Raw genomic sequence first — 27,785 nt, 5'->3', positions numbered from 1 at the left:
TCTGTTAGATCCAGAGTTTACATGCTAAAAATATATGTGTTTCTTTTGACTGTCATAATGAACTGCATTTCAAGAGTTCACATTTGGATATTGCTTGATACTAATAGCAAGGTTGGCATGCTGTCCCGGGAGAGAACACTGAGCCTGAAAATAACTGTGCCCAGGGCTCCTGATCAATTAGCATGTAAGGGGGTATAGGAGCAAGTAGTTCTCGAGAGCTCCCCTTGATAAAGGAGGAAAAGGAGGAGATGGGGTGGATGAGGGGATTCTTCAAAAACGTAGATAAGGGGGTAACGTGAGATGGGCTTTTTATTGTGGGTTTGGATTAATCTGATTTTATTAAGTTGAGCTTATTAAAGATTTCAGATTAGAGACCAGCCGCCATGCATGTCATGAGTTCCTATTGAAGTTTGTTTATAAAACTTCACTTATCATTTACGCCTTTTGTCATTCATTCATTTTCTTTTCGGCTAAGTCCCTTTATTAATCCGGGGTCACCACAGTGGAATGAACCGCCAACTTATTTTGCATGTTTTTATGCAGCGGACGCCCTTCCAGCAGCAACCCATCTCTAGGAAACATCCACAGACACATTCACATACACACTCATACACTATGGACAATTTAGCCTACCCAATTCACCTGTACCACATGTCGTTAAACTGTGGGGTTAACCAGAGCACCCGGAGGAAACCCACGCGAATGCAGAGAGAACATGCAAACTCTACACAGAAATGCCAACTGACCCAGACGAGACTCGAACCAGCAACCTTCTTGCTGTGAGGTGACAGCACATACCTGCGCCACTGCGTCACCTATGCCTTTTGTGAGGGGGGAAAAGTGTTCAGGCAACCAATGATGTCGAAGCTCAAAGCTGAATATCTATAATGAGTATTCCTTCTACCGTTAGTCCTGTAGGTTTTAATCAACGCAATCTCACAGCAATAACGTAACTTTTTGATTTAGTGGCTAATTCGTTTGATTTTGTATGATCTAATTCGTACTATTTAGTACGATTTGCTTATCACGCAATGACGGTTGGAGTAAGGGGTGGGGTTGGGTGCCACGCCTCCTTTTTAAAATTGTACATTTTCGTACGACTGAACTACAAATTCGTATGATTTAGCCACTAAACTGACAAAACCTAAAAAACTTACGTTTCCTCGTGAGATCAGGCTGGTTTTAATACATAACGTCACTAAAGCAACATCATAGCCACACTTTTGCAAGGAAACTCTAGGAGTCCCCTTTATTATATTATATTTAGTAGATATAAACACTAAAACTAATGCTGGATGAAAAAAAATGCAAATAAAGTTTCCAATTTCCATTTACTTGATTTTCGAAGCCATAAAATACAATGGAAACAGTGTGAGCTTTCAAAGATGTATCGAAAAAAAGTAATTTGACAACATTTTATTTATTTATTTTATTTTATTGTATTTTTTTTCTCAATGCCAAAGACTGTCGCAACAATTCAAGTCATTTATTACATTTAAAAAATAATGAATTATCCCAGAGTTCTTTATGAATGTTGAGTTCTACGCAATATATATATATATATATATATATATATATATATATATATATATATATATATATATATATATATATATATATATATATAAATACATACATTAAAGTCAAACTTATAAGCCCTACTGATAATTTTTATCTTCTTTTTCCAAAAATTCCCAAATAATCTTTGATAAAGCACGGGGATTTTCACAGTATTTGGTTTGCTGTAATGATTACTGTACGTTTTGCTCCTAAATTATTATTACGATTTTTTTTTTTTGGTCAATGTGCGGAATTTGTCTGTTATCAGACCATCAACAAAAAACTACATACACTACCATGCTTGATGTGCAGTTAAAGTCAGAATTATTGGCCCCCTTTATATTTTCCAATATTTCTACACATTTCTATACACAACAGTTTTAATAACTCATTTCTAATAACTGATTTATCTTATTTTGCAACAATAACAGTTCATAATATTTGACTATATCACAGAAATTATAAATATGTATTATCCATATATATATATATATATATATATATATATATATATATATATATATATATATATATATATATATATATATATATATATATATATATATATATATATACGGCTATGTAAAGAAAGAATTATGAGTAGGGCTGAATCTCATTCCTACCAGAAGTGAAAGTGAAAGCATGGTGAATTATTAATGAGGATGTTTATCCTATATAAAATTGACTGAAATTGAGATCTGATATTTTCTTATATTAAAATAATGACATATGACAGCTAAGTGAAATCCGTGGGATAAAAAAAAAATATATATTTTAAAAATACCTTGCTTTGTTAAATAACATTTAGAAAATATTTCATAAATACTTAATAAATAAATAAATAAATAAATAAATAAATAAATAAATAAATAAACAAATAATCACAAGACTAATAATTTTGACTAATAACTTTGACTTCAACTGTAGGTAAATTAGACGTTGTTGTTCTTTTTTTTTAATTAATCTGTGGGAATTATTCATAGTGTTTATCTACAGATGAGAAAACATTCACTGAGTGCTTTTAATAGTGCAAGCAAAGACTGAACAGCTTTCCTTTTTTTCTTACTAATTAAAGACCCCAGTGACGTACATTTCTGAACAACCCTTTGACTGTAATTATCTTTCTCTTTGCCGTGACCTCCCCTCATTGTGTTCTTTTTTTCACTCTTTCTTTCTACTCTCCCTCCACTTCTCTCCGCCAGCTGCTTGCTAACTTTGATTTTTTTTTTTTTCCCGCTCTCTCCTGCCCCAGATCTGTTCAGTAATGAGCATGCAGGGCGATCAATAATTCACTGGAGTTTGAATAAAACCCAGGATGATCGGGTTTGGGTGTGTGTTAAACAGAGAGAGTAATCAGTGCCATTCATGAACTTGTTTTTTTTATTTTTTGCTGGTCCCTCACACAATGTCTCCTGGCTGCTCTTAGATTGCTTCTCCACCCCCTCAGTCCTGGTTTTTTTCTCTCCCTCTCTCATCCATGCCGCTATTACTCCACATGCACACTTCTGCTCCTCAAACAGAATCACACTGTGATGATGACTCGCATACATACAAATCACACCTGCTCTCTTTAAATGCAGATCAAATTAAAGCACTCCAGGATCAAACCTCATTCCTTCACGCTCGGCCAGCAGCGCTCAGCTCAGAATATCAGCAGATAAATCTGGAAGGTTTTGTCATTCAAGATTACATGTTTTTGTTTTGCTTTATAAAGATGTAACTCTTATATATTCCCGTTCTTTTTTAGTGTTGCCAAGCATCTCAAGAAAAATAATGACATATTTTTTTATTCTATTGTTATTATTATTTTTCATTATTTATTTTTTTTTTGACAAGTTTGATTGATTGTGGAGGAGTAATGCACTGCTTTAAATAGCAAATGCAAAAATGCATTAAATAAATAATGTTACTAGTCAAACATTATATTAAGGTGGTTTAAGCATGTAGCATGTAAATGATGTGTCCACAGAATGGCACTGAAACTTTAATTCTAAGACACATTTGCTTCAAAAAATAATATAAGAACAATAAAATGGAATTTTAACTGAATGAATAAAATTTTAAATTGTAGGGTCACCAAGCAAACTTTGTAATAAATGCAAACATCATGAATGCAGAAGTGTACAAACCATGCACTGTAGTATTTATTTATAGGTACATTTTTGAGGTTTTGCCAATTCATTTATTGTTTATAAATACAGTCGATGTAAAAATTATTAGCCCACCTGTGAAATATTTATTTTTAAATATGTTTAAATACTTATTTAAAGTTCTGTTTAATAGAGCGAAAACTGATTAACTAATTTCTAATAAGTATTTTTGTCTTTAATTACAGTAAATAATAGTTTAATATTTTGCAAGATACTAATATTCATGTAACAACATTTGAACATTTAAATAATAGTAATTATTTAACTATCAATTAATAATAAAATAATAATAATATTAAAATGAATACATAAAAATAATTAATAATAATAACAATAACTATTTATAATAATAATTATTATTATTATTATTATTATTATTATTATTATTATTATTAGTATTATTAGTATTATTAGTATTATTATTAAATAAATAAATAAATACACAAATCAATAAATAGGGGGCTAATAATAATAATGAAAAATATTTTTTAAATGCTTTTATTACAGCCAAAATATTTATTTATTCATTCATTCATTCATTCATTTATTTATTTATTTATTTATTTATTTATTTATTTATTTATTTATTTATTTATTTATGTGTTTGTTTGTTTGTTTATTCATTCATTTAATTATATATGTGTGTATATTTATTAAACAAAACTTTTTTTAAAAATGTACTTATATATTCTCTGAAGTTTCCAGAATATATCCAGAATAGATACATGTTTCCCTTTGAGTTGTTTTACAGTATGCTGTGTAAGTCTTTGGTTTCCCAGCAGAAAAGCCTAAAGGTTTACACTATTGCATAGATCATCTAGAATTCTCAGAGCAGCCTTAGTGTCTTGGCAGATCCCCCAACAATATTGTCCTTCTTTTTTCCTTCTTGTCTAGTTCCACCTGACGATCCCATGATCACCGGCGGGCCTGTTGTTAGCCTGAGAGCAGGCGACCCCCTCAATCTGACGTGTCACGCAGACAACGCCAAACCTGCCGCCTCTATCATCTGGATCAGAAATGGCGAGGTGCTGAATGGAGCCATGTACTCTAAGGTAAGGACAGAACAGTGTGTACTAATCAATACGATTTGATATATGTTAGTGTTCTTATGGCCACTGGTTTTGAGTGTTACAATTGGGGGCTCGTCCGGGATAGAAGTGACGTTTAGGTGTGTGATATCACGGTACAAAGGTGAACATAAACACCTGTTTTTCTGGTATTAGCCATGATGTTGCTCATTACAGTACAATACATTACTTTAATATTGCAACTGCAAGACCAGTGTGTTACACTTGGGGGCTCGTCCGGGATGGGAATGATGTTTAAGGTGGTGAGTGTAACGGTGGCCAGCTAGTGAAGTGCTATGCAGGTAAAACAGCTCTCCTTTGACCTCAAAAAATGCTCTAGCATCAGATGCCAGAAGCCATGATCTAGGTGTATTATTTGGAATTAAAAGTCATCTATATCAATATTTTAATTACCTGGAAAAGTGGTCATATATTAGGGTTTACAGCAGATATGTTACTTGTAAACATTTTGTTAAAGCTGATGTAGTGAACACTGGTAAAAAAAGATATGTCTTGGTCTGCCTAAAAATACATGATGCTACAAAAGTGAACATAAAAAGGACAGAATGCTCATAAATACCAGCTTTTCAAGTCAAAATCGTTATTTTGCTCATTACACTACGATACATTACTTTAATTGGTTCATTACAACTTGCAATATATAGGGGCTCGTCCGGGATGGGAGTAAGGTTTAGGGTGGTGAGTGTAACGATGGCCAGCTAGTGAAGTGCTATGGTTTAACCTCACTCCTCTGACCTCAAAAAATGTTCTAGCAACAGATTCTAGAGGCCATGGTCTAGGTCAGGGGTTTTCAAAGTGTGAGGCGCGCCTCCCCTGGGGGGCGCCAGATCATGTCAGGGGAGGCGCGGGAAAAAATATTATATAATAAAAATATAATTATTAAGTTTAATTATTATATGTATTTTTTATAATTTTTAAACGTTTTAATTAAACAAAGCTAAAAAAAATAATAATAATTCAAAAATAAGAAAACCTTTTTTACCCAGAAAGCCATAGCTGTAAATTCGCTTCTGTTTGGCAAGCCTGCCAATACAGGTATATGCCTGTTAATACAATGGATCGGTTTCTGAGACCCCCCAATTCAAAGCCTTCAAGTTCAGGGCTTAAACCCAAAAGACGACGATATGATGATCAGTATTTGAGTTTAGGATTTACGTGGACAGGACCAGCTGATGAACCTCGACCTTTATGTGTGGTTTGTCAAGATATTTTAACTAATGACAGCATGAGACCTGCTAAACTTCGGCGAGACCTTGAAACCAAGCATGATGAGGTAGCAGGAAAACCTCCAGAATTTTTTGTGTGTGTGTGTGCGCGCGTTTGTGCGTGCGTGCGTGTTTAGGAGGAGGGGGAGGCCAATGGATAAGTTGTGTTAAAAGGGAGGCCCACTGTCTTAGACTTTGAAAAAACCTGGTCTAGGTGTATTATTGGGAATTAACAGTCATCCTTATCAATATTTTAGTAAATTAGCCTATTTTAGGGTTTACAAGTATGTTACTTGTAAACATTTTGTTAAAGCTGATGAAGTAAGCACTGGGAAAAAGATATGTCTTGGTCTGCATAAAAATAAACACTGGTGTGAATCCACTGAAATGCGACAGTAACCAAAAATATCCAAATTAACCAAAGACATAATGCTACAAAAGTGAACATAAAAAGGACAGAATGCTCATAAACACCTGTTTTTCTAGTCATAGTCGTGATGTTGCTCATTACAGTATGATACATTACTTTAATTGGTTCATTACAACTTGCAATATAGTCATTACAGTGTCGTAAATGCAGCAGCTCTTCATTTGGTGTGTGAGTGCTGGTTTTGGTGGTTTACACGGACAGTTTTTTTGTATAATGACATTGGTATGGTTTAGTAGTACTGTATCACAGTGGTTTACAAGGACATGCCTTGTGTCCTAATAATTAAAGGCACGTTGAACTCATGCTAAAGGGTTTTACTAGGGTACTTCAGGGTTAGATTTATGTGTAAAAGTGGGGTAGGGACAAATAATAAACACTTTTTAGAGTGTAAAATAAAGTATGACTATAGAGTATCCTTGTAAACCACCAATACCAACATGTGTGTATTGAAGGAATTCCTTTACACACTTTATATCAGTGGCCCCCAACCATCGGGCATCGAACAATTAGTACCAGGCCACATAAGAAATCATAAATTATTTATGTAGAAAATATTCCCCCCGCGAAATGGTTTCTTCCACTTACCCCTGCCATCTTATGTGAAATGGACTATGCCAAAATCCACCACGGAGCGGGAACGAGGTAAAGTCTAGATCGGATATGCGGCCGGCCGGAAGTGTGCTATAATAAAGCAGCATTTTTTAATGACACTGTATAACAATAATTCATATTTTTACAGTACTGAGATGGTTAGGTTTAGGGTTGGGGTGGGGGTAGGCGTTAAAAAATACATTTTATTGGGTAATTTAATAGATAACATAACTAATACTCGGTACAACAATTGTTTTTATATTACTGTGATGGTTGGGTTTAGGGTTGGGGTGGGGGTAGACGTTAATAAAATACAACAAATATGAAATTTCATAAATAATAGAAATATTTCTGGTTAACTTCCGGCCGCAAACATATCCGCTCTAGCAACAACCCGGGAACGATCACTAGAATATCGCTCAGTGGTGGTTGTTGATAGTTTAAAGTTATAACACAGGTATTATAGTGCAAATCAGCAGAGCATTTCAGGATTTTGCATATATGTGTGCTTGCATCGCTAAGTAAGTACCCAAAATCATTGCAATATGTATCTATGCTCTATGTAACATGCTCATTAGGGCTGTAACATGCCATTTTAATTATTTATTAAATGTTCTGTATGCATTTATTTGATTTTGGTAGTAATTTAATACATTAGAAGCACTGTATTCATGTAAATTCTTAAATGTATATCAATATTGACTAAAATATTTGAATATAAAAAAACTAAATATTTGTTTAGCATTTTGAAATATCAAAGACTGTCATGCAATGTATAATAATTAATCAAGATCCATGATTTCCATAAAACCATAAAAGCAAACACATATAAATCATACTTTAAATTGATGCATTTTTTTATTTTTGAGAAAACTTTATTTTTGGTTATTTTTCTCTTTATTTCTTCCCTAAAAATAACTGCACCTATCAAAATGTTTTTCTTTGAATTTCCTTTCCAAATACAGTATAAAGCTGTCTTCAATTTGAAATGAAATGGCCACTCGTGGTGCGAGCCATCTGTGGTCATGATTGCTTGCACCATCTGCACTCATTCGCTTTAGCCCTTAGCTCCATTTGATTGGAAGAAAATCCCTGGAAATCCAGCCTCTAACTGCAATGACAGAGACATGTTTGTCCTCCTTACCCTGCAAAATGTGTCAACACAAACAAACAGATGGCAAGATAAGGCAAAGCCATATTGTTTTCACATTTTTTTCCTTTTTCTCTGAACGTAAGAATGATTCCCTTTCATGCTGCTGATGTTTAATGTATGTTTTACCAGCTCAAATACTATTAATAATCCTCCTGCTTCAATCAAAACTCATAACTTGCCCTTCTGATCTTCTTCCGAGGTCAACCTAAAGCAGAAAACCGCAGCAGAGTAATCAACAAAGCAATATAAATAAAGAGTCCCTGCAAGATCCTCTCGACCAATGCTAACCCTCCCTCATCCGGATACCATTATTGGCTGCTTCTAAAGAGCAGATAAACACCATTGATTTAGCTGGTGTTACTAAATGCCGAATTGTCCATCAACACACTCGCTAAAAGAGGTGCTGCTAATCGAAGGACGAGTGCTCAGTTTTGTGTGAGGGACAGGGCATTGTGATGGATGTACACTAGCTGACTTGTTGCCTATCCAAATATAAGGTACAACAAATAATAACTTGACTTCTAGTTGATCATTTGGCCTCTAGATTACTTACATTCATATTACTGAATGTTTAACTTTGGATATTGGTTATCATAGTGCCTTAAGATTTGTCACTGGTTCAAGTGCACGCACACATCACTGTAATCTATATAAAATGACAGAATGGACCTCATTACAGTTAAGGAGAAAACAACATATTTTAGTTTTAATTTTTAAAGCATTAATTGGTAAATTACCACAGTATATATCTTATTTGTTGGAGTACTGTTCAAATACTTACAATACCAGATCAGCAGAAATAATCTTAATTAAAATGGCATTTTTTCACACAGAGTTAGGTCAATCTGCATTCTCTAAGTATGTTCCAAATGTATGGAATGAACATATACTGCATATGAAATCTGTTCCATCTATCGCTATATTTAAAAATATTTTAAACTGTAAATTTCGAACACTGCATATGTTTTAATTGATTATGGCTTATACTATTTTTTGTGTTTGTATGTGTTGTGACGTACTTTTATTTTATTTTATTTTTTTATTTTATTTAATTAAATTAGATTTAATTTAATTTAATTTAATTTAATTTAATTTATTTTATTTTATTTTATTTTATTTAATTTTTATTTATTTTTTTATTTTTATTATATATATATATATATATATATATATATATATATATATATATATATATATATATATATATATATATATATATATATTTTTTTTTTTTTTTTTTTTTTTTTTTTAACTTTCTCCTAAGCTGCCTGTCTTTGACTAGGACTCCCTGGTAGAAGAGATGTTGTATCTTAATGGGACATTTCTAGTAAAATAATAAAATAAATAAATAAATAAATTATTCTTATTTTACCAAAATAAAATATGATCATGCCTTGATTATTAATTATTTAATTAGGATAAAGGTCTGACTTTGCTTAGACAGAAATAATGCATGGTATAGAATATAAAACCATGGAGCAGTGGACAAAGAATTAATATTGTGTCTGACTCCATCATGAGCTTGGAGGACTGCATCCATACATCTCAGCAATGACTCAAATCACTGATTAATAAAGTCATCTGGAATGGCAAAGAAAGCGTTCTTGCAGGACTCCCAGAGTTCATCAAGAGTCTTTGGATTCATCTGCAATGCCTCCTTCATCTTACCCCAGACATGCTCAATAATGTTCATGTCTGGTGACTGGGCAGGCCAATCCTGGAGCACCTTGACCTTCTTTGCTTTCAGGAACTGAATGTGGAGGCTGAACTATGAGAAGGAGCGCTATCCTGCTGGAGAATTGTCCCTCTCCTGTGGTTTGTAATGTAATGGGCAGCACAAATGTCTTGATACCTCAGGCTGTTGATGTTGCCATCCACTCTGCAGATCTCTCACACGCCCCCATACTGAATGTAACCCCAAACCATGATTTTTCCTTTAGCAAACTTGACTGATTTCTGTGAGAATCTTGGGTCCTTGCAGGTTCCAGTAGGTCTTCTGAAGTTTTTTTGGTGATTGGGATGCAGATCAACAGATGATTCATCAGAAAAATCGACTTTCTGCCACTTTTCCCAAATGTTCAACTTGAAGTCAAATTATTATTTGTTGCTCATAAAACTAAGATCGACAAGACATTTGTCAGGTAGTGTAGATGGTTGAGCTTTCTAATATTTCTATTCATACTATTAAAAAGCAATGCAGTCAATTAAGCCACGATCACTTGGTCTGAATAATAGAGAATGGGACAGGCGGAAACTCTCTCTCTCTTACACACACACACTCCTTCATCAGCCTCATAATCGGGACAAATGAGGGCCAGGCTCTGTATGAAGTATCAAGCCAATATGTCTTTTTATTGCACTGGCATTTCTGCTATCCGAGACACTTAACGTCGTGCCATAATGTGTCGTTCCCTCCATTGCTAGATTTCTATTGGCCTCTGAATGTCATCACCTGACGAGCTGCAGAAAAGTACAGATAGTAGTGTTGTAGATGTGATGATAAAGCACAACAAAGGCAAAGCAGCACACGGATGAGATGGAGGGGAAATTCAGAATAGGTCAGCGATTTGAGCGATTTTTTTGCAAAGCGTGTGCATTTTTAAATGAATTTCAGCAAGGGTCGACTTTTTAAAAGCTCTCTTTATAGTTCAGACTAAATGTCTAGTTGGGATGTATTATACAGTATGTGAAACACAGTCTCTGACTTTGATTAGACAAAAGTCTTGTCACTTAACAGAACTAATGTACAGTATAGCAAATAAAGTCATGGTGCAGAAGAAAAAAGAATGAGTATTGTATCTGACTCCATCATGAGCTTGGAGAACTGCATCCATACATCTCTGCAATGACTCAAATCACTTATTGATTAAGTCATCTGGAATAGCAAAGAAAGAGTTCTTGCAGGACTCCCAGAGTACATCAAGTCTCTTTGAATTCATCTTCAATGCCTCCTCCTTCATCTTACACTAGATATGCTCAATAATATTTACGTCTGGTGACTGGGCTGGCCAATCTTGGTGTAATGTGAAGTGGGTTACTGACAAAGAGGTGCGGATCCAGATGCAGGATTTATTCAACAGGGAATGTTCAGGCCAGCAACGTTCAACACAGGGGTAAACAGATGTATACGGGCAATTCAGAGTCAAGGTCATAAGACAGACGGATGGTTAAAGGACAGGCAGCAAGAACCGTAAACACAGCAAAGTTCAAACTGAAGGCAAGGCAAGGAAAACGCATCGTAATGTTTACAATTCAGTATAACAAGACTCAGCAAAGTCTGTGTGTTAGTGCTCTCTTCGTAGTCCATGTAATCAGTTATGAACAGGATCAGCAGTGTGTGTTAGCAATCAGCCAGGATTAGGAACTGGTGTGTGTGTGCAGTGCATGACTGGATCTTGTAGTCTATATAATGTCGAATTTGTAGTTCTATGCGATCTTTGTGAATCCCAGCGAACTGCCAGGATTAGATCGCTCGTGATTGTGACACCTGGTGCACATTGTTCTTCTTTGCTTTCAAAAGCTTTGACGTGGAGGCTGAAGTATGGGAAGGAGTGCAGAATAGATTCAGAGTAGGTCAGCAATTTGAGTGATTTTGTGCATTTTTAAATGAATTTCAGCAAGGGTCGACTTTTTATAAGCTCTCTTTATAGCTTAGACTAAATGTCTAGTTTGGATGCATTATACAGTATGTGAAATACAGTGAGAAACATGTTTCCAGGAAATAGTGGTATCAGGAAATTAATAGCTTTGATTCAATAGCAGTGCTGTCAATTGATCAAAAGTGAAAGTGTTTCTAGTGTTACATATATTTTTAGTTCAAATATATTTAGGGCTTATTTTTTGCTGGCCGATGTATTGCACCCAAAATAATTGCGATAAACGATATAATTGCCACTAAAAATAGAAAAAAGAATACATTTTGTAGAACATAATAGTTTAATAATTCAGGTATACTGTTTTTAAAGAATATTTTATTTTTAAGAATATTTAGACATTTGAAATTAATTTTTTTAGAAACAAATAAGTAATAATAAATAGGGCTACAACAACGAATCAATAAAATTCATTAAATTTGATTACTAAAAGCGTTGGCAAATCATTTAATTATTGATTTGTTGTGTCGCGCGACGCAGAGACGTTTGATTATTAAAAAAAAAAACTTTAGTAAACGTTCTCTGCCTCTCTCGTGCATTGATGCCAGCCGTTTGGCGCCTCATAGATAGGACGGAGCAAAAAAGAGAAGGCAGAGAAATCTGCGAGACCCTCTGTGGGAGCATTTCACCCTAAATAAACAAAAAAAGTGTGTAATAAACAAAAACAAAATGTGTTTACTTGTTATCCAGATTGACAAGCATGATGTGAAAAATTCAAACTGAGCTTTGGTGCTTTGGCTGGTCAGAGAAAGACGTGTCAGGGGTCGCCATAGTGGAATGAACCACCAACTTATCCAGCAAATGTTTTACGCATTAGATGCCCTTCCAGCTGCAACCCAAAAGTGGGAAACACCCATACCCTCTCGCATTCACACACACTCATACACTACGGTCAATTTAGCTTATTCGACTCACCTATAGTGCATGTGTTTGGACTGAGGGGGAAACCGGAGCACCCGGAGGAAACCCACACTAACACAGGGGCACCATCGCAGAGGCCCCAAGCGCACAAGAGCCCCTGGGCCAGTGCCCACAATGCCCATTGGTCAATCCGGCCCTGACATTAGGTTGGTGGAACTAATTAATTCCCCATATTCCACTTTTTCACATATTTGGCTTTCCTACAGAGCTGAACATTCAACCACTAGTTTCACCTTTTTGTCTTCCTCTTCCACAAGTCTTCAAAACTTCCCATAACCCTCCTCCTCATCTGTGTCTCAAATTAAATTTTACCCCCAAGACTTCATCCCTGCCTAGATTTCTGTTTAATTAGTGAAGGCTTTTAAATAGTAATGCCCACCATGAGAGAGTATTTCAATATTTCAAATAGAGTTCTAATTAACTTTAGTATCAAACCGAAAGTGGCAAATTGTTTCGTGCTGCTGAATCAGGTAGCACGCAGCGCGGCGCCGCCGACACACAAGCTTGACTGTCGCCTTCACGCTTCGTCTTTGCTGAATTTAGGCTGTTCTGCTAATGCTTGAAACATCAGTCTGCCTCCACCACATTTACTCCCCACCCCCTCCCTGCTGCAACCCCCTCTTAATTAACCTTCTTGCGGTTTTGCCACCGAAATTAAAAGTAGAAGAGGAGAGAAGTAAAAAGGCATCTAATTAATTGCACCGTAAAATGGCGGAAATTAATCAGAACTGGAGGTGCAGGATTAAATTAGTTAATCAAAGAATGGCTTTTAACCCCAGGAGCAGAAACAGAACTATACACTCTTTTTGAAAGAGATGGAAAAACAAAGCGGCGGAACACTTATCTCTCTTAAAGTGAAATTAATACGTGGTAATAGGCGGCGAAACGTGTGGCCATGCTGGTCCTCAATTATTGCCGCTGATTTGAAACACCTTCCAGCGACGGCTCTCGTTTCAAAGCGCGTTAAGGGACTTTGCGACGACATGCTAATGTTGTCTAAATTATTAGTATTAGTGCGCCTTGAGGTCTAATCAGCAAATCACTCCCGCTTTTTCAGTCCCCCTAGATGTCAACCTTAATTTCACACAATTTTTGTCGGCACACTTCAAAAGGATGTTTACTGACATTTGCTAACCTTTTAAACCGAGTAAACGGCCAACGAAGACACTTTATTTTCAGATTTTGACATTTGACAAGGGACAGGCCCGTTTGACATGCACGCGCAGCTGAGCCATTGCGCCCTAAAACACACATCCAGTTTTTTGACATTTCTAATTCCGTCTCGGGCCCCATACCTAACACCGTATTCTCCTCTCCTGATTTCCAGCCTTCACTTCCTGTAGAGAAAGCTGACACGCTCCGGGCTGCACCAGCAGAAATTATCTATTTGTAATTTGGAGCTATTTCGGGCCCCGGTCCCGGTTAAGTGTTGAGTCCTTGGCTGTTTCAGGCCCCATTCAAGATTAATGACTTCAGACAGGCCCTGAGCAATGAGGGAAACAATCCGGACTGTGTCAGGCAGGATATTACATTGACACGTCCTGCGGCTGACAGCTTGTGTCTTTCAGCTGGTGAGGTGAGCACCTAGTCTGCGGAGCCACAGCCGTCACGCTCACTGCCGACTCCATGACAAACACAATACGCCGTACAGTATAGGATGGCCTACATTTAGTCAGACCCCTTCAGCCGTTTTAACACTGCGATGAATTCAGTCCACATGGGTCTTTTACAGTATTGGAATATTGGAATAAACTGTAATTAAGTATTATGAGCACAAGTTCACACTTAGAGATATTAGGCTGAATATGTTATGCACATTTGGCATTCTGTCCAGCAAAATGGCTCTGAGCTTGGAGAGACACCCTAACTCGTGTTATTCTACTTGTCAGGGGAGAGATGGTGATAGGGGTCCGAGCACAGTGACTGGCCTCAAAGCGTTCCCCAACTCCAATTTAAGTAGGAATTGGGTTTAAAGGTGTAAAGAGAGAGTAGTGGAGGGATGTTGAAAGTTAAGAGAAACAGAGGTAGGACTTGCTTGAGTAGTTATAGGAGTTTGGTCCTACGCTGATTGGATAATAGAATGATTGTCAACAATGAATTAGCCTTGACAAAACACCTGCACATGTACCTCCTAAAATTTGTTTAGAAATCATCACTCGATAATCAACAGAAAAGTCTTTATTGGCTGTTAATTGCTAGCTAGCAATTAATCCACTGGTATTTTTGCTCATTCATCTTGGCTCCAACACTTTCCGGTTGGCGGGTCTCTTTGACATCACCCTGATTTTTAGCTTCTTCCACAAAATCTTAATATTAATGTCTGCTAACCACTATGTCTTATTTATATATTTATAATATTTATGTCTTTCTTTACCACTTTTGCTTTGTGTTTTTGGTTAATATAGAATATCTTATCATACGCACTCAGAAATTGTACTAAAGCTGGGGCACTGCCATTACAAAATATGGTTTGTATATAAAAGGTCCATTTTGGTATATTAAACATATCTATCAGTAACTAAAGTGTACATATTAGTACCTACAAATTACTTGATAGTCAACAGAAAAGCCTTTATTGGCTATAAATTCAACCCAAGCTCATTCTGGAAACTGAGCCCCGCAGACGTTTCTGGAGACTGCGATTTATGTGGCCGGAGGTTCATATGGCCGCGTTTTGTTTTTTTTCGAGCGAACGCTATGGGGCAGTGTGACGCCGCTCCTCCTCTTCGTGCTCTCCGGCTGACGTCTCACCTCTGTGTGGAGGGTGCTCACTTCTGTGTCACCTCTCAGTGTTACGTCGGCGGAGCGGAGGCCCGGAGGAGGAGGAGCCGGCCACGGGGATGACCGGGATCGAGTCCGGGGAATTGCGGTTCCAGAAATCAGGTAAGATAAAAAACATAATCCAAAAAATAAGGTCGAGAACGCGGCGAGATCTGAAAACGCGGTCAAAATCAGACGAGGGCTTTTGCTTTTTTTTTTTGGACGGCTTTTGCAAATCGTCGCTTGGGTTTAGGGAAGGAGGAGGTGGAAGAGGAAGGCAGCTGGGTCGGCCGATTGGCCGGCCGCCCGGTCGATCGTTCAGTTGTTCAGCCAGTCAGTCGGACGGATGGACACTCCACAGCGGCCTCCGCCGGCTTTTCACAAGAGAACAGTGCCGACACGAATAGCGCGCTCCCGAAAGGCGTTCGAGACGCAAAAAAGTGCGCACAGTGGCATCTCGCGGATTCGCGAAAACAAAAACTGCTCGAATACGTACCTCCCGGGATGTATTTCGTGGTCTGCAGAAACGTCCACGGGGCTATGTTTCCACAATGAGCCTGGGTTACATAAATTGCTGACTAGCTTTTGGCATGTCTCCATTGGTAGTTTTGCCCATTCCTTTCGGCTCCAACTCTTTTAGGTTGGCTTGTCTCCTTGATCAGTCTGATCTTTAAGCTCATTCTACAGATTCTAGGTTATATTTATGTCAGGACTCTGGCTGGGCCACTGCAAAATGTTAATATTTATGTCTGCTAACCATTTCTTCACCACTTGTGTGTGTGTTTTTGGTTAATAAACAATATATTATAAAACACTCTCAGAAATTTTACTAAAGCTGGGGCAGTGCCTTTACAAAATATGGTTTATATATTTAAGTTCCATATTAGCATCTTAAACATGTATTACAGTATATTAGTAACTACAAATTACTTATTAGTCAACAGAAAAGCCTTTATTGGCGATTAATTGCTGATTAGCTTTTGCATGTCTATTGCCCATTCATCTTGGCTCCAACTCTTTCATGGTCTCCCTGACATCACCCTGATCTTTAGCTCCTTCAATAGAATCTCAATTAGATTTATGTCAGGACTCTGGCTGGGCCACTGCAAAATGGTAATATTTATGTCTGCTAAAGATTTCTAACCACTTTTGCTGTGTGTTTGGGGCTACTATATGATATATTATCATACATTCAAAGAAATTGTTCTAAAGCTGGAGCATGCCATTACAAAATATGGTTTGTGTACTGTATAAAAGGTAAGATAATACCAGTAGTTGGTATATACTTTCAATATCACCTTATAGCTTGAAATGATGCAATCATATGATACAGCCATTACTGAAATAACCTATATTTTTATTAGTATATCCATACAAATAAATCATGATAAACACAAATAATTTTTTTTTTAAACCAACAGTTGCTTAACAATAGCATATTATTACAGGTAAAATGTTGGTTAAATACATTCAAACCAATCCGTTAATACATTTTTACTCTAACGAACCATAACTAATCACATTAGAAAGAAGAAAGAAACAAACAAATAAACAAACAATGACAAAGGGAATAACAAGCACATCTGCTTATTGTAAACCTCACAATAACACACACCTAACCTTCACCAATAACAAACATGTTCAAGGAGAAAGATTGAGCCAACATAACGAAACAAAAACTCTTCTCATCACATACCGAATTACTCAATAGCTTGATCAAGCACAATACATTTCAATAAGCAAGGTCAAAGCAGATGTCTATTGTGTTATTAAATAGTCTTACCTTCAATAGAGCTGATGTATCTCATATGAAATAGAGAGATCCTTCAAAGAGCACCACTGTATAAAGGTATTGGCAGAAAAAAAAATTCAATTGTGGTAGCAACTCCATTTTGGTGATGCAAGTTTCCCTTATTGAAAATCCTCACATTCGGTTTCAAGATGGCCGCTGTGTGAAAACAGTTTCACCTTTCTCCAATTGTTCTTTTCATGAACATCACTTTCTGTTTCAAAATGGCTGCCATGTGAAATACATGGTTGGGAAAGGATAGGACACTGGACCCTTTCACTCATGGTCTTGGCCTCTTGAGAGTGTGTACACACAACAGAAATCCCATCATGCATCAGGTCCGGGAGTAAATCATGTGACTTTTTGTTCCCATCTTCGTGTAATACAAATAAAAGGAACCCACTGAACCCAAAAAATAAAAGATTATAAAGGTTTCAAGAAGCCGAGCTAAGAAATCAGCCACCACCCTGCTGAAAAATCCAGCTTAAACCAGCCTAGGCTGGTTGGCTGGTTTTAGCTGGTTGACCAGCCTGGTTTTAGAGGGGCTTTGGCCATTTCCAGGCTGGTTTCCAGCCATTTCCAGCTTGACCAGCCTGGTTTAAGCTGGACATAGCTGGTTTTGACTGGGCTCCCAGCCTGGGTAAGCTGGTCAAGCTGGTTTAAGCTGGTCATCTTGCAGCCTGACCAGCTAAGACCAGGCTGGAAATGGCTGGAAACCAGCCTGGAAATGGTCAAAACCCCGCTAAAACCAGGCTGTTCGACCAGCTAAAACCAGCCAACCAGGGCTGGTTAAAGCTGTTTTTTTTAGTAGGGCTCACATTCGGTTTAAAGATGGCTGCTGTGTGAAAACAGTTTCAACTTGTTGGAAAGGACAGGACACTGGACCCTTTCCCTCATGGTCTAGGCCTCTCGAGAGTGTGTACACACAACAGAAATCCCATCATGCATCAAGTCCGGGAGTAAATCATGTGACTTTTTGTTCCAATCTTTGTGTAATACAAATAAAAGAAACCCACTGAACCCAAAAAAGCAAAGATTATAAAGGTTTCAAGAAGCCGAGCTAACAAAACAGCCACCACTCCTATTTTGAATGTATTCAAGGTGAACTGGAAAGAAATGTTTGACATTTTACAACCCAGAACACCTTCTTTAGTTATGAAAAGGGTGAGAAATGTGTCTTGTTCTAGTGTTTTGTGATTAAGGTCTTTGTGTCACCCATAATAACACATTCTCAGTGTGTTTTAAATACATGCCTCTTTTATCCTCTCTTTTAGTTTCCTTCTATTTTTCTCTCTGTTGGTGGGATGCTGAGTGTGAGGTTTTATTGCTGTATTTCAAATCGGCGGCAAAAAGAAGAAAAAAATGAGTTAGTAATTACTACTATTAGCGAGCTCCCTATCACTGGCCTGTGCGATGACAAGACTAATTACTAGCGACTGACTATAAAGGCTCAAAAGTACATTATTCTTGCAGATTCTTTGGGAGAGTTGATGACATTAATACATGGTCTTTTAGAGACACAGATGGGGTCTTGACTGGCCTCCCACGCAAGGCTTTAAAAGGCCACAAGATGCTGTGGGGGTTTGGCTTGATGGGACGTTTTGCTGGAACACTTTCTCACGTTTGAACCTGCACTTTCATTAATGATGTTCATACAGTAGCTAGATTTGAGTGGTTGTATAAGATGGGAATTCTAAAAGCATAACACATAGCCTACATATTTGTGAAACTGCAAAAATGCACTTGTACATTAGTCTGGAAGCAGTTTGTAGGTATAACTAACACTAGAGGGGAGTGTAAAGCCAATGTTTGTTCCTTTTCACGCAAATGATAATCACGGGGACATCGTATTGACGAATAAAGGATGATTTATATGCAGTTCTTTGCTCAAGACCAAATAAATACCACAGTACAACTTAATATTGTTTATTATTTGTAACTTAATACATTTGCCTCATCTAATTCCATACAGAAACATGTGTATGGTGATGGAGAGTGCTTAGATTCAAGATTTGGTTCCTCAAAATCAATGTAAAATCAAAGTAAAACTATGTGGTCTTAGTGCACTTTTCCCTTGCGTTAGCTTTTGAAATCACTATTGGTTGGTTTTAGGGAAGAGTTTAGTTGCTGGTGAGCCTTACAAGCCTCACCTTCTTATGGATATGTGTCTGAAACGTAACAAAACATACCCTAAGAAACATCATTCAAATTTGCAAATAATGTAGACAGCGCCCTCTAGTGGATTTGTCATCTGAAGCGTGCAGCAAAACGTACGCGGAGCAACGTATTTTAAAGTTTAGTTGCTGGTCATCTATATAACAAGCCCCACCTTCTAATAGATGTGTACAAGAAGGGCATGTATCTGAAATAAACAACAAAACCCACACTAAATAACAGTTTAAATTCACACAAAAAATTTAGACAGCACCGTCTAGTCGATTTGTCATCTGAAACGTGCAACGAAACGTACATGAAGCAACGTTTTTTAAAGTTTAGTTGCTGGTCATCTATACAACAAGCCCCACATTCTTATGGAAGTGTACAAAAAGAGTGTGTATCTAAAACGTACAGGAAAACACACACTAAGTGACATAGTTCAAATTCACATAAATGTAGAGAGCGCCCTCTAGTGGATTTGTCATCTGAAACATGCAGCGAAACGTTCGTGGACCACGCTTTTTAAAGTTTCTCAAAATGTTGGCGTAGCTGCATTTACCAGAGTCTGGGCAGTATTGAGCCTTGCCAATGTGATCATTCAAGTGATTTTAAACCATCCAAGTGCAAGAAGAAACAACAACAAAAGAAATTCTAACAATGCTGGCTGTTTTCTGTGTACACACACATGTTGCACATACACACATGTATACAATTTAGCATTTGTCCTGTTCTCTATGCGCACAACGATGCAATCCTTTTGCAAAAAAAATAAAACATATTCATGTGGAGATGTGGAGAAGTGCGAACAGGATGTTAACAGAGACACTGAAGACGGACACAAAAAAAGAGAACAGTTATGCTAGCAGAGAAAATACTGCAAATTCATTGAAGTGATGATGGAAATACTGGAAGAAAAAAGTCAATAAAGACTTGGTGTGGGAGTTTATATTGCATATCTGTGAGTCTGAAGGGAACTGTCTGTCCTCCAAAAAGTTATGATGACATTATTTTCCCCTCCTATAACTCAAAGTTCAGAGCAATTATCTGTTTTCCTGCTATCAAATCAAATCAACGAACCAACCAACCAACCAACCAACCAACCAACCGAATCAAATCAAATCAAATCAAATCAAATCAAATCAAATCAAATCAAATCAAAATCAATATCATAATCAAATCAAATCAAATCAAATCAAATCAAATCAAAATCAAAATCAAATCAAATCAAATCAAAATCAAAACAAAATCGAATCAAATCAAATCAAATCAAAATCAAATCAAAAATCAACCAACCAACCAATCAACCAACCAAATAATCAAACCAACCAAGCATCCAACCAATGTTTAACAAGCATCTGTAAATCAAGGTTAATGTCAACACAACACATACTGTTAGTTTCTATTTAAAAAGGAAATACACCAACATATGAGAATAAAAATTTGAGCAACTTTAAGTTTACATGGAGGGATAAACACGTTTTGGTATTCATTGGGTCATTTGAGCCATTTTGACAGTCGATAAACAATTTATGAAGAAGATCAACAGATAGTGAGTATCATAGTGCAATTTCCAATCATTCTGCAATACAAGACGGAAACTCTCTCTGGATGGCCAACTTATTCTGCTGGATGAGTGTTGTGTTGGCCGCTGGTTAGCATCTCTCCCTGACAGAGCGTGTGGATTCTGCCGAGCGCTTCCAGATGGAGCTCTAGCGCTGGGCACAACAGACTATGACCACTGGAAAAAGAAGATTGATTTCCTCTATGGTGTACGACACGCCACGCACCAAAGCTTTGCTCTCAAACGGCACAAAGGAGGCCTAAAACATGCTGTTTTTCTCCAGAAAAACAATCGGCCCATGTGCAGAGAGAGCGCGAGCACACCAATGACTGTTTGTCTCCATTTCCTTTGGGCAGATGGGGGGAAAGAGCCTTTCTGAATCTCAGCCTTGGGAATGATATTGAATGATGTTGTTTTGTGCCGTCTTTCACCCTCAACACACATGACTGCAACCGAAACTGAAAAACTAAAACTTTTACTTGACTTTTAACACACACACACACACACACACACACACACACACACACACACATGCACCTGTATATGTGGTAAACAAGGACGTTTATTGTCAGAATGTAAGTTATACGGTAAATAAAATTTAGTATATGGCCTTACCTTAATTGCATTAGCTTTTTAAAATGTTTTCTGATGTTCTTGCTGGGTGTAATGTAATTTCACTCTGCATTACATCTACTGTGATGTTTTGAATGACAAAATAAAGGAAACTGAAACTGAACTGAAATGACTTTAAAAAGTGATGGGGATTAAATGGGTTTACTGTTACAAATAATGCCTTTATTTAATCTTTTTTTCGATTAAATTGAGCTCTTCATAATCGTATATTTTATTTCTTTCCTACAGACTCTTCTTAGAGATGGCCGAAGAGAAAGCACCGTAAGCACGCTCTACATCTCAGCCTCCAACATTGAATCCGGACAGAAGATCATCTGCAGAGCGTCCAACAAGGCTGTGCCCAATGGGAAGGAGACCAGTGTCACCATTGACATCCAACGTAAGCGATGCCATACTCTAGTATCTAAAATCGTTTTAATTTAATAGCAAAAAAAAGCTACGTTTAATCTTTCTCTTTTTGGATTGGATCAGGCTTAAGTTCCATTAAATGAAAGCCACTGTTACGCTAATCTAAAAGCACTTAGATGTCAATATTAATGGGAGAACTGCGCGCTGGTCTTTATAATTGATTTAGGTTTGCTCTTTCTGAGAGTGGTGTTAAGATGAGCCATCTTTTCCATTTTGAAAATTACACCAATTTGCAAATCCTTAAAAAAGTGGGTATTTTTTGCAGCCCAAAAATATGAAGCACAAAAAAGTCACGACAGTGTTTTTCTTCTGATAGTGCTTGAAATTTCAAATCAATTATTGCAGATGGATACAATCATATCTTTATACCTCTGAAAAACTTTTATTTAACAATGACTTTAAATTGTTCTCACCCAATTTCAGTGCTTTCTATTTGGCCATTTAGAGGAAATCTCTACAAGTTTCACAGAACAATACGGTCCTCCATGCATTGCCCACACCCTCACTGATTCTGTTAACCATTAGTAATAAAGCAGAGCATGCTATTTAGAGAGCCATTACTAGTGACAGCTTCTTTGTGCAACTTTTTGGATGACATAAGAAGCGCTTTGAAGCACACAGGGAGCAGGAAGAGGTGCTGTGGAGCAGAGCAGGCATTAAACATCATTAACACTTGTTACTTTTGTATCTGCTTTAATGTTTGCCCAGATCTGTTTCTTAAGCAAAGCGGACAACATTATGAGATTTTTAGAACAGATGAGAGCAAAAACGGGTAATGTCCTGGCAAATTTTACCTATACGCACATATATAAAACAGTTTTGCTGTAATATACTGTTGATCATTTAATTCAATTCATCTTAATTTCTAAAGCACTTTTACTATGTAGACTGTGTCAAAGCAGCTTAACAAAGAAGTTCTAATAAGTTGAAACTGTTTTAGTCCAGTTTTAACACTTCCTTTATTAATCTGAAAATAAGAAATGCCAACTCACCCAGCCGAGGCTCGAATCGGCAACCTTTTTGCTGTGATGTAAACATGCTACCCACTGCGCCACCGCGTTGCCCTAGTTCAGTTCAGTGTGGTTTAATTTTGCTGAAAGTCCAAATACTCAAAAGTAAATTCATCAATGCACAACTCCAAAAGCCCCACACCAAGCAAGCCAGTGGTGAGAAACAAATTGCACCAATTGACGAAAGGGAAGAGGGAAAAAAAATCTTGAGAGAATCCAGACTAAGTTGGGCACAACCATTTCTCATCTGGTCAAAACCAACCAACCAATCAAACAACCAACCAACCAAACCAACCAACCAACCAACCAAACTAACCAACCAGCCAAACCAACCAAACAAACCAACCAACCAACCAAACCAACCAACCAACCAACCAAACCAACCAACCAAACAAACCAACCAACCAACCAACCAACCAAACCAACCAACCAACCAACCAACCAACCAACCAACCAACCAACCAACCAAACCAACCAACCAAACAAACCAACCAAACAAACCAACCAAACAAACCAACCAACCAACCAACCAACCAACCAACCCAACCAACTAACCCACTTAGCCAACCACCAACCAACCAACCCACCAACCCAATCAACCAACCCAACCAACTAACCCACTTAGCCAACCACCAACCCAATCAACCAACCCACCAACCAACCCACTTAGCCAACCACCAACCAACCAACCCACCAACCCAATCAACCAACCCACCCACCAGCCAACCAACCCACCAACCCAACCCACCCACTTACCTACCAACCAACCAGCCAACCAAATGTTTAATAATCATCTGTTAATCAAGATAATTTGTTAATCAAGGTTAATTTTAACACAACACATACTGATAGTTTTCTGTCCGTTCATTTTTTAACTGATTTATTTTCACAGTGTGCTGGTGTTTTGTATAAAATAACTGGACACTGAGGACACTGTTTTTACCGTCAATCTTTATCATAAATCTATCATTTTTTGTTTGTTTGTTCAAACAAAGCTTTTGAAAACTTTGAGTCAACTCAAAATACAGAAACTCAAAATAGAAATACTTCCACTGACCAAAAATTCCAAGATAATGAAATAACTAAAGAAAAAATCTAAAGAAAAACATGGAGGAAACAAGTTTTACAAACAAGCAGTTAAATGATCCGTTGAGCTGCAACCCAATCATCCTAAATATTGCAGAAGACCTACTGGAACTCCAATGGACCCAAGATTCTCACAGAGTCAAGTTTGGTGAAGGAAACATCATGGTTTGGGGTTACATTCAGTATGTGGCGTGCAAGAAATCTGCAGAATGGATAGCCACATCAACAGCCTGAGGTATCAAGACATTTGTGCTGCCCATTACATTACAAACCACAGGAGAGGGCAAATTCTTCAGCAGGATAGCGCTCCTTCTCATACTTTAGCCCCCACATCAAAGCTCCGGAAAGCAAAGAAGATCAAGGTGCTCCAGGATTAGCCTGCCCAGTCACCAGACATGAACATTATTGAGCATGTCTGGGGTAAGATGAAGAAGGAGGCATTGAAGATGAATCCAAAGACTCTTGATGAACTCTGGGAGTCTTGCAAAAACGCTTTCTTCGCCATTCCAGATGACTTTATAAATCAGTGATTTGAGTCATTGCAGAGATGTATGGATGCAGTCCTCCGAGCACATGATGGAGTCAGACACAATACTCATTCTTTATCCACTGCACCATAACTTTTTTATTCTATACTGAAATTTATTTCTGTTAAGTGACAAGACTTCTGAGTCTTCTAAGCAAAGTCAGACCTTAATGTCCTAATTAAGTATTTACAAATCAAGGCATGATCATATTTTATTTTGGTCAAATAAGCGTAATCTAGAGGCCTTTGCCTTTCTTAAAAGCCTCTAATAATACGAAATGATCAACTACAAGTCAAGATATTATTTGTTGTTGTATCAGCAACAAGACTTTAGTCAGGTAGCATATTGACCTTATTCTCCGCAGACGAGCGGGCGCTGCCATTTGAATATTTTTGGCACGAGACTTCCGGTCTCATTCACTTCCATTCATTTTTAGACATTAAAAACTGCTCGTTTCGCTGTTTGATGTTGCAAACTGATATTTCCTTGTTATATTATTCTACTTGGTCTGTATAGTCATGCAAACATTTGTTTGTAGAGCAAGTAGTTTGACCGTTTTTTGCCGTTTATTATTCCTTGTCATTTCTCCCATAGGCGACTGAAACGGAAGTTCTAAGACAATCGCGAAAACAGGCGCACTTCCGCATTTTAGAATAAGGTCAATACTGTATATGTTGAATCACCTTACATTTTTTGGTTAAGTTAATTTAGTAAACTTATGTTAGGACAACATGAAGGAATTGTGTGAAACTCAGCATTTTTAATAGTGACTATAATAAAAAAAAAAAAAAAAAGTATTACATTCTCTTCCCTCATTTCCGTCTGATTCTCCATGCCCTAAATGCTGTGTAGAGTTGTAGAGACTCTGCACACTCCAGTGCTGTCCAGATCTGCTCCCCCGTACCGCCGTCTGTGTTTAATTAAACCACGCGAGAAATCAGACCTACTGTAATTGAACTCAGCCGCAGAGCAGGCAAATTTGCCAAGCCTCTGCGCTCTTTAATTTCATTACAGCAACCTCTCGGTGGAAAGATGGAAATGTTTTGAATGCGTCGCAGAGGCGAGTTGACTCGTTGTGAAATTTGGTGAAAGGAAGATCCCTGAGAGAAAGAGAGAGAGAGAGAGAGAGAGAGAGAGGAGGATAGAGGCAGGTGAATGTGGAACGGGAGCTACGCAAAAGAGGATAATGAGGTTTTCAGAATTACATGCAGTCAGAGGCCCGGTCCGCTTCTGAATGACTAAATGAATACCCGTCTGAGTGGGATACATTTACATTACCCTCCTGAGCTGCAGCGCCGCAACGTGTGAGACATTAACTCGGAAGAAGGGAACAAATAAAGACGGTGAATAGCAAGCGGATGACGGCAAGCTTCCCCTTTGGAGGATCAAACACTGGCAGGTGTTTAATGAATAAGTTATGGTGGTATCAGCAGGAGGGACAAAGCTACGGATGTGTGCGCACGATGCAGGAGGGTACGCGCGTTTCCACAGGGCAGTCCTGCAGGCCGAGGGGAGGCTGTGTAGCCATGCAAATCACTTAATATTGATGAAGGACAGCTGTCTGCCGATGCACAGCGCGCTTGATTTAGGGGGAAAGAGAACTGAGAAGCTCTAAACACTGCCACAGCAGCGGTAGAACATTCCAGGGGAAATTACCTAAACGTTTAATATGAATAAATGAAGCCGATGCATAATTGCGTGGAAAAGTGTGTTATCTATGGGCATTCCCTCAACTGTTAAATTATGAGAGCGTCTAAGAGTGAAGTCATTTTTTTTTGTTTGTTCATAAAAAAACTTTTGAAAAGTACAAAAGTTCACTCAAGTGTTTTTATGTAGTATGAATAGGGGTGTTTGCTAGTAGGTATGCAGCCATGGATGGTAGTTAATGAGAATTATTTATATTTTTTGAAAGAAATTTAAAATTTTGAAAGACATTTTGAATATTAAATTTAAATTAGAAATTTTGAAATTTAATATTATGTATTGTTTTACCCATCAATTGTATTTTATTAACATCTGTAAAAACAGTAAATATACTGGGTACTATTTATATTATCTATTAAATTATGCATTCAATTATATTTTATTAACATCTATTCCTATCCCAACCCTAAACCCAACCATCACAGTAACGTAAAAACAGTAACTATACCAAGTAATAGTCATGTTATTTATTAAATTATGAATTAAATTGTATTTTATTAACATCCAACCCTAAACCCAACCATCACAGTAACGTAAAAACAGTAATTATACAGACTAGTATTCATATTATTTAATAAATTATGCATTAAATTGTATTGTATTAACAACTACCCCAACCCTAATCATCACAGTACTAAAAACAGTAATTATACTAAATAGTATTATTGATATTATTCATTAAATACACATCAAATTGTATTTTATTGACATACAACCCTAAACCCAACCATCACAGTAATCTAAAAACAGTAATTATACTGAGTATTATTCATAATATTTAATAATTTACACATTAAATTGTATTTTATTAATGTCTACTCCTATCCCAACCCTAAACCCAACCATCACAATAATGTAAAAACTGTAATTATAAAAGTATTATGCACAATTTTTAATAAAATAATCCATTAATGTGTATTTTATTTTATTAATGCCTACACACGTACCAACTAAGTAATTATACAGAGTATTATTCATATATATATATATATATATATATATATATATATATATATATATATATATATATATATATATATATATATATATATATATATATATATACGTTAATAAAATACAATTTAATGGGTAATTTAATAAATAATATAAATATTAGTTTGTAAAATTACTGTTTTTCATTACTGTGATGGTTGAGGTTGAGGGAAGTTATTAATAAAATACAAATTAATACTCATTATAATTACTGTTTTTACATTATTGTGTACAATATATTAATATTATTATACTGTTTGTATTATTACCTTCTATTATTATTACCTTCCACCTTCTTCTCCATCCCAATCCTAAACTCAACCATCATCGTTATGTAAAAACATTAATTGTACAGAGTAGTATTCATATTATTTATTAAAATAATACAAATAATAATCTACAAATA

General features: G+C 36.8%; 1 protein-coding gene and 1 long non-coding RNA gene across 12 annotated transcripts in view; one reads left to right on the top strand and one right to left on the bottom strand.

Annotated features, from left to right (window-relative positions):
- Positions 1 to 27,785, top strand: part of kirrel3b (kirre like nephrin family adhesion molecule 3b) — a 361,509-nt gene that overhangs the window by 256,709 nt on the left and 77,015 nt on the right. For all 10 annotated transcript variants that reach the window (XM_087293547.1, XM_087293545.1, XM_087293544.1 and 7 more), the window contains exons 4-5: positions 4,605 to 4,762; positions 21,880 to 22,030. In XM_087293547.1, coding sequence (XP_087149673.1) covers positions 4,605 to 4,762; positions 21,880 to 22,030 — 309 coding nt within the window. The remainder of the gene's footprint in view (positions 1 to 4,604; positions 4,763 to 21,879; positions 22,031 to 27,785) is intronic.
- LOC137488231 (uncharacterized) overlaps positions 7,863 to 27,785 on the bottom strand; it is a 235,286-nt gene continuing 215,363 nt past the window's right edge. For both annotated transcript variants that reach the window (XR_015515389.1, XR_015515394.1), the window contains exon 5: positions 7,863 to 8,169. This is a non-coding gene — a long non-coding RNA (uncharacterized LOC137488231). The remainder of the gene's footprint in view (positions 8,170 to 27,785) is intronic.

The sequence above is a fragment of the Danio rerio genome, chromosome 18, assembly GCF_052040795.2.
Source record: "Danio rerio strain M-AB ecotype USA chromosome 18, GRCz13ab, whole genome shotgun sequence".
In the NCBI taxonomy this organism is placed as follows: domain Eukaryota; kingdom Metazoa; phylum Chordata; class Actinopteri; order Cypriniformes; family Danionidae; genus Danio; species Danio rerio.
This window is presented reverse-complemented; position numbering and strand designations above follow the sequence as displayed.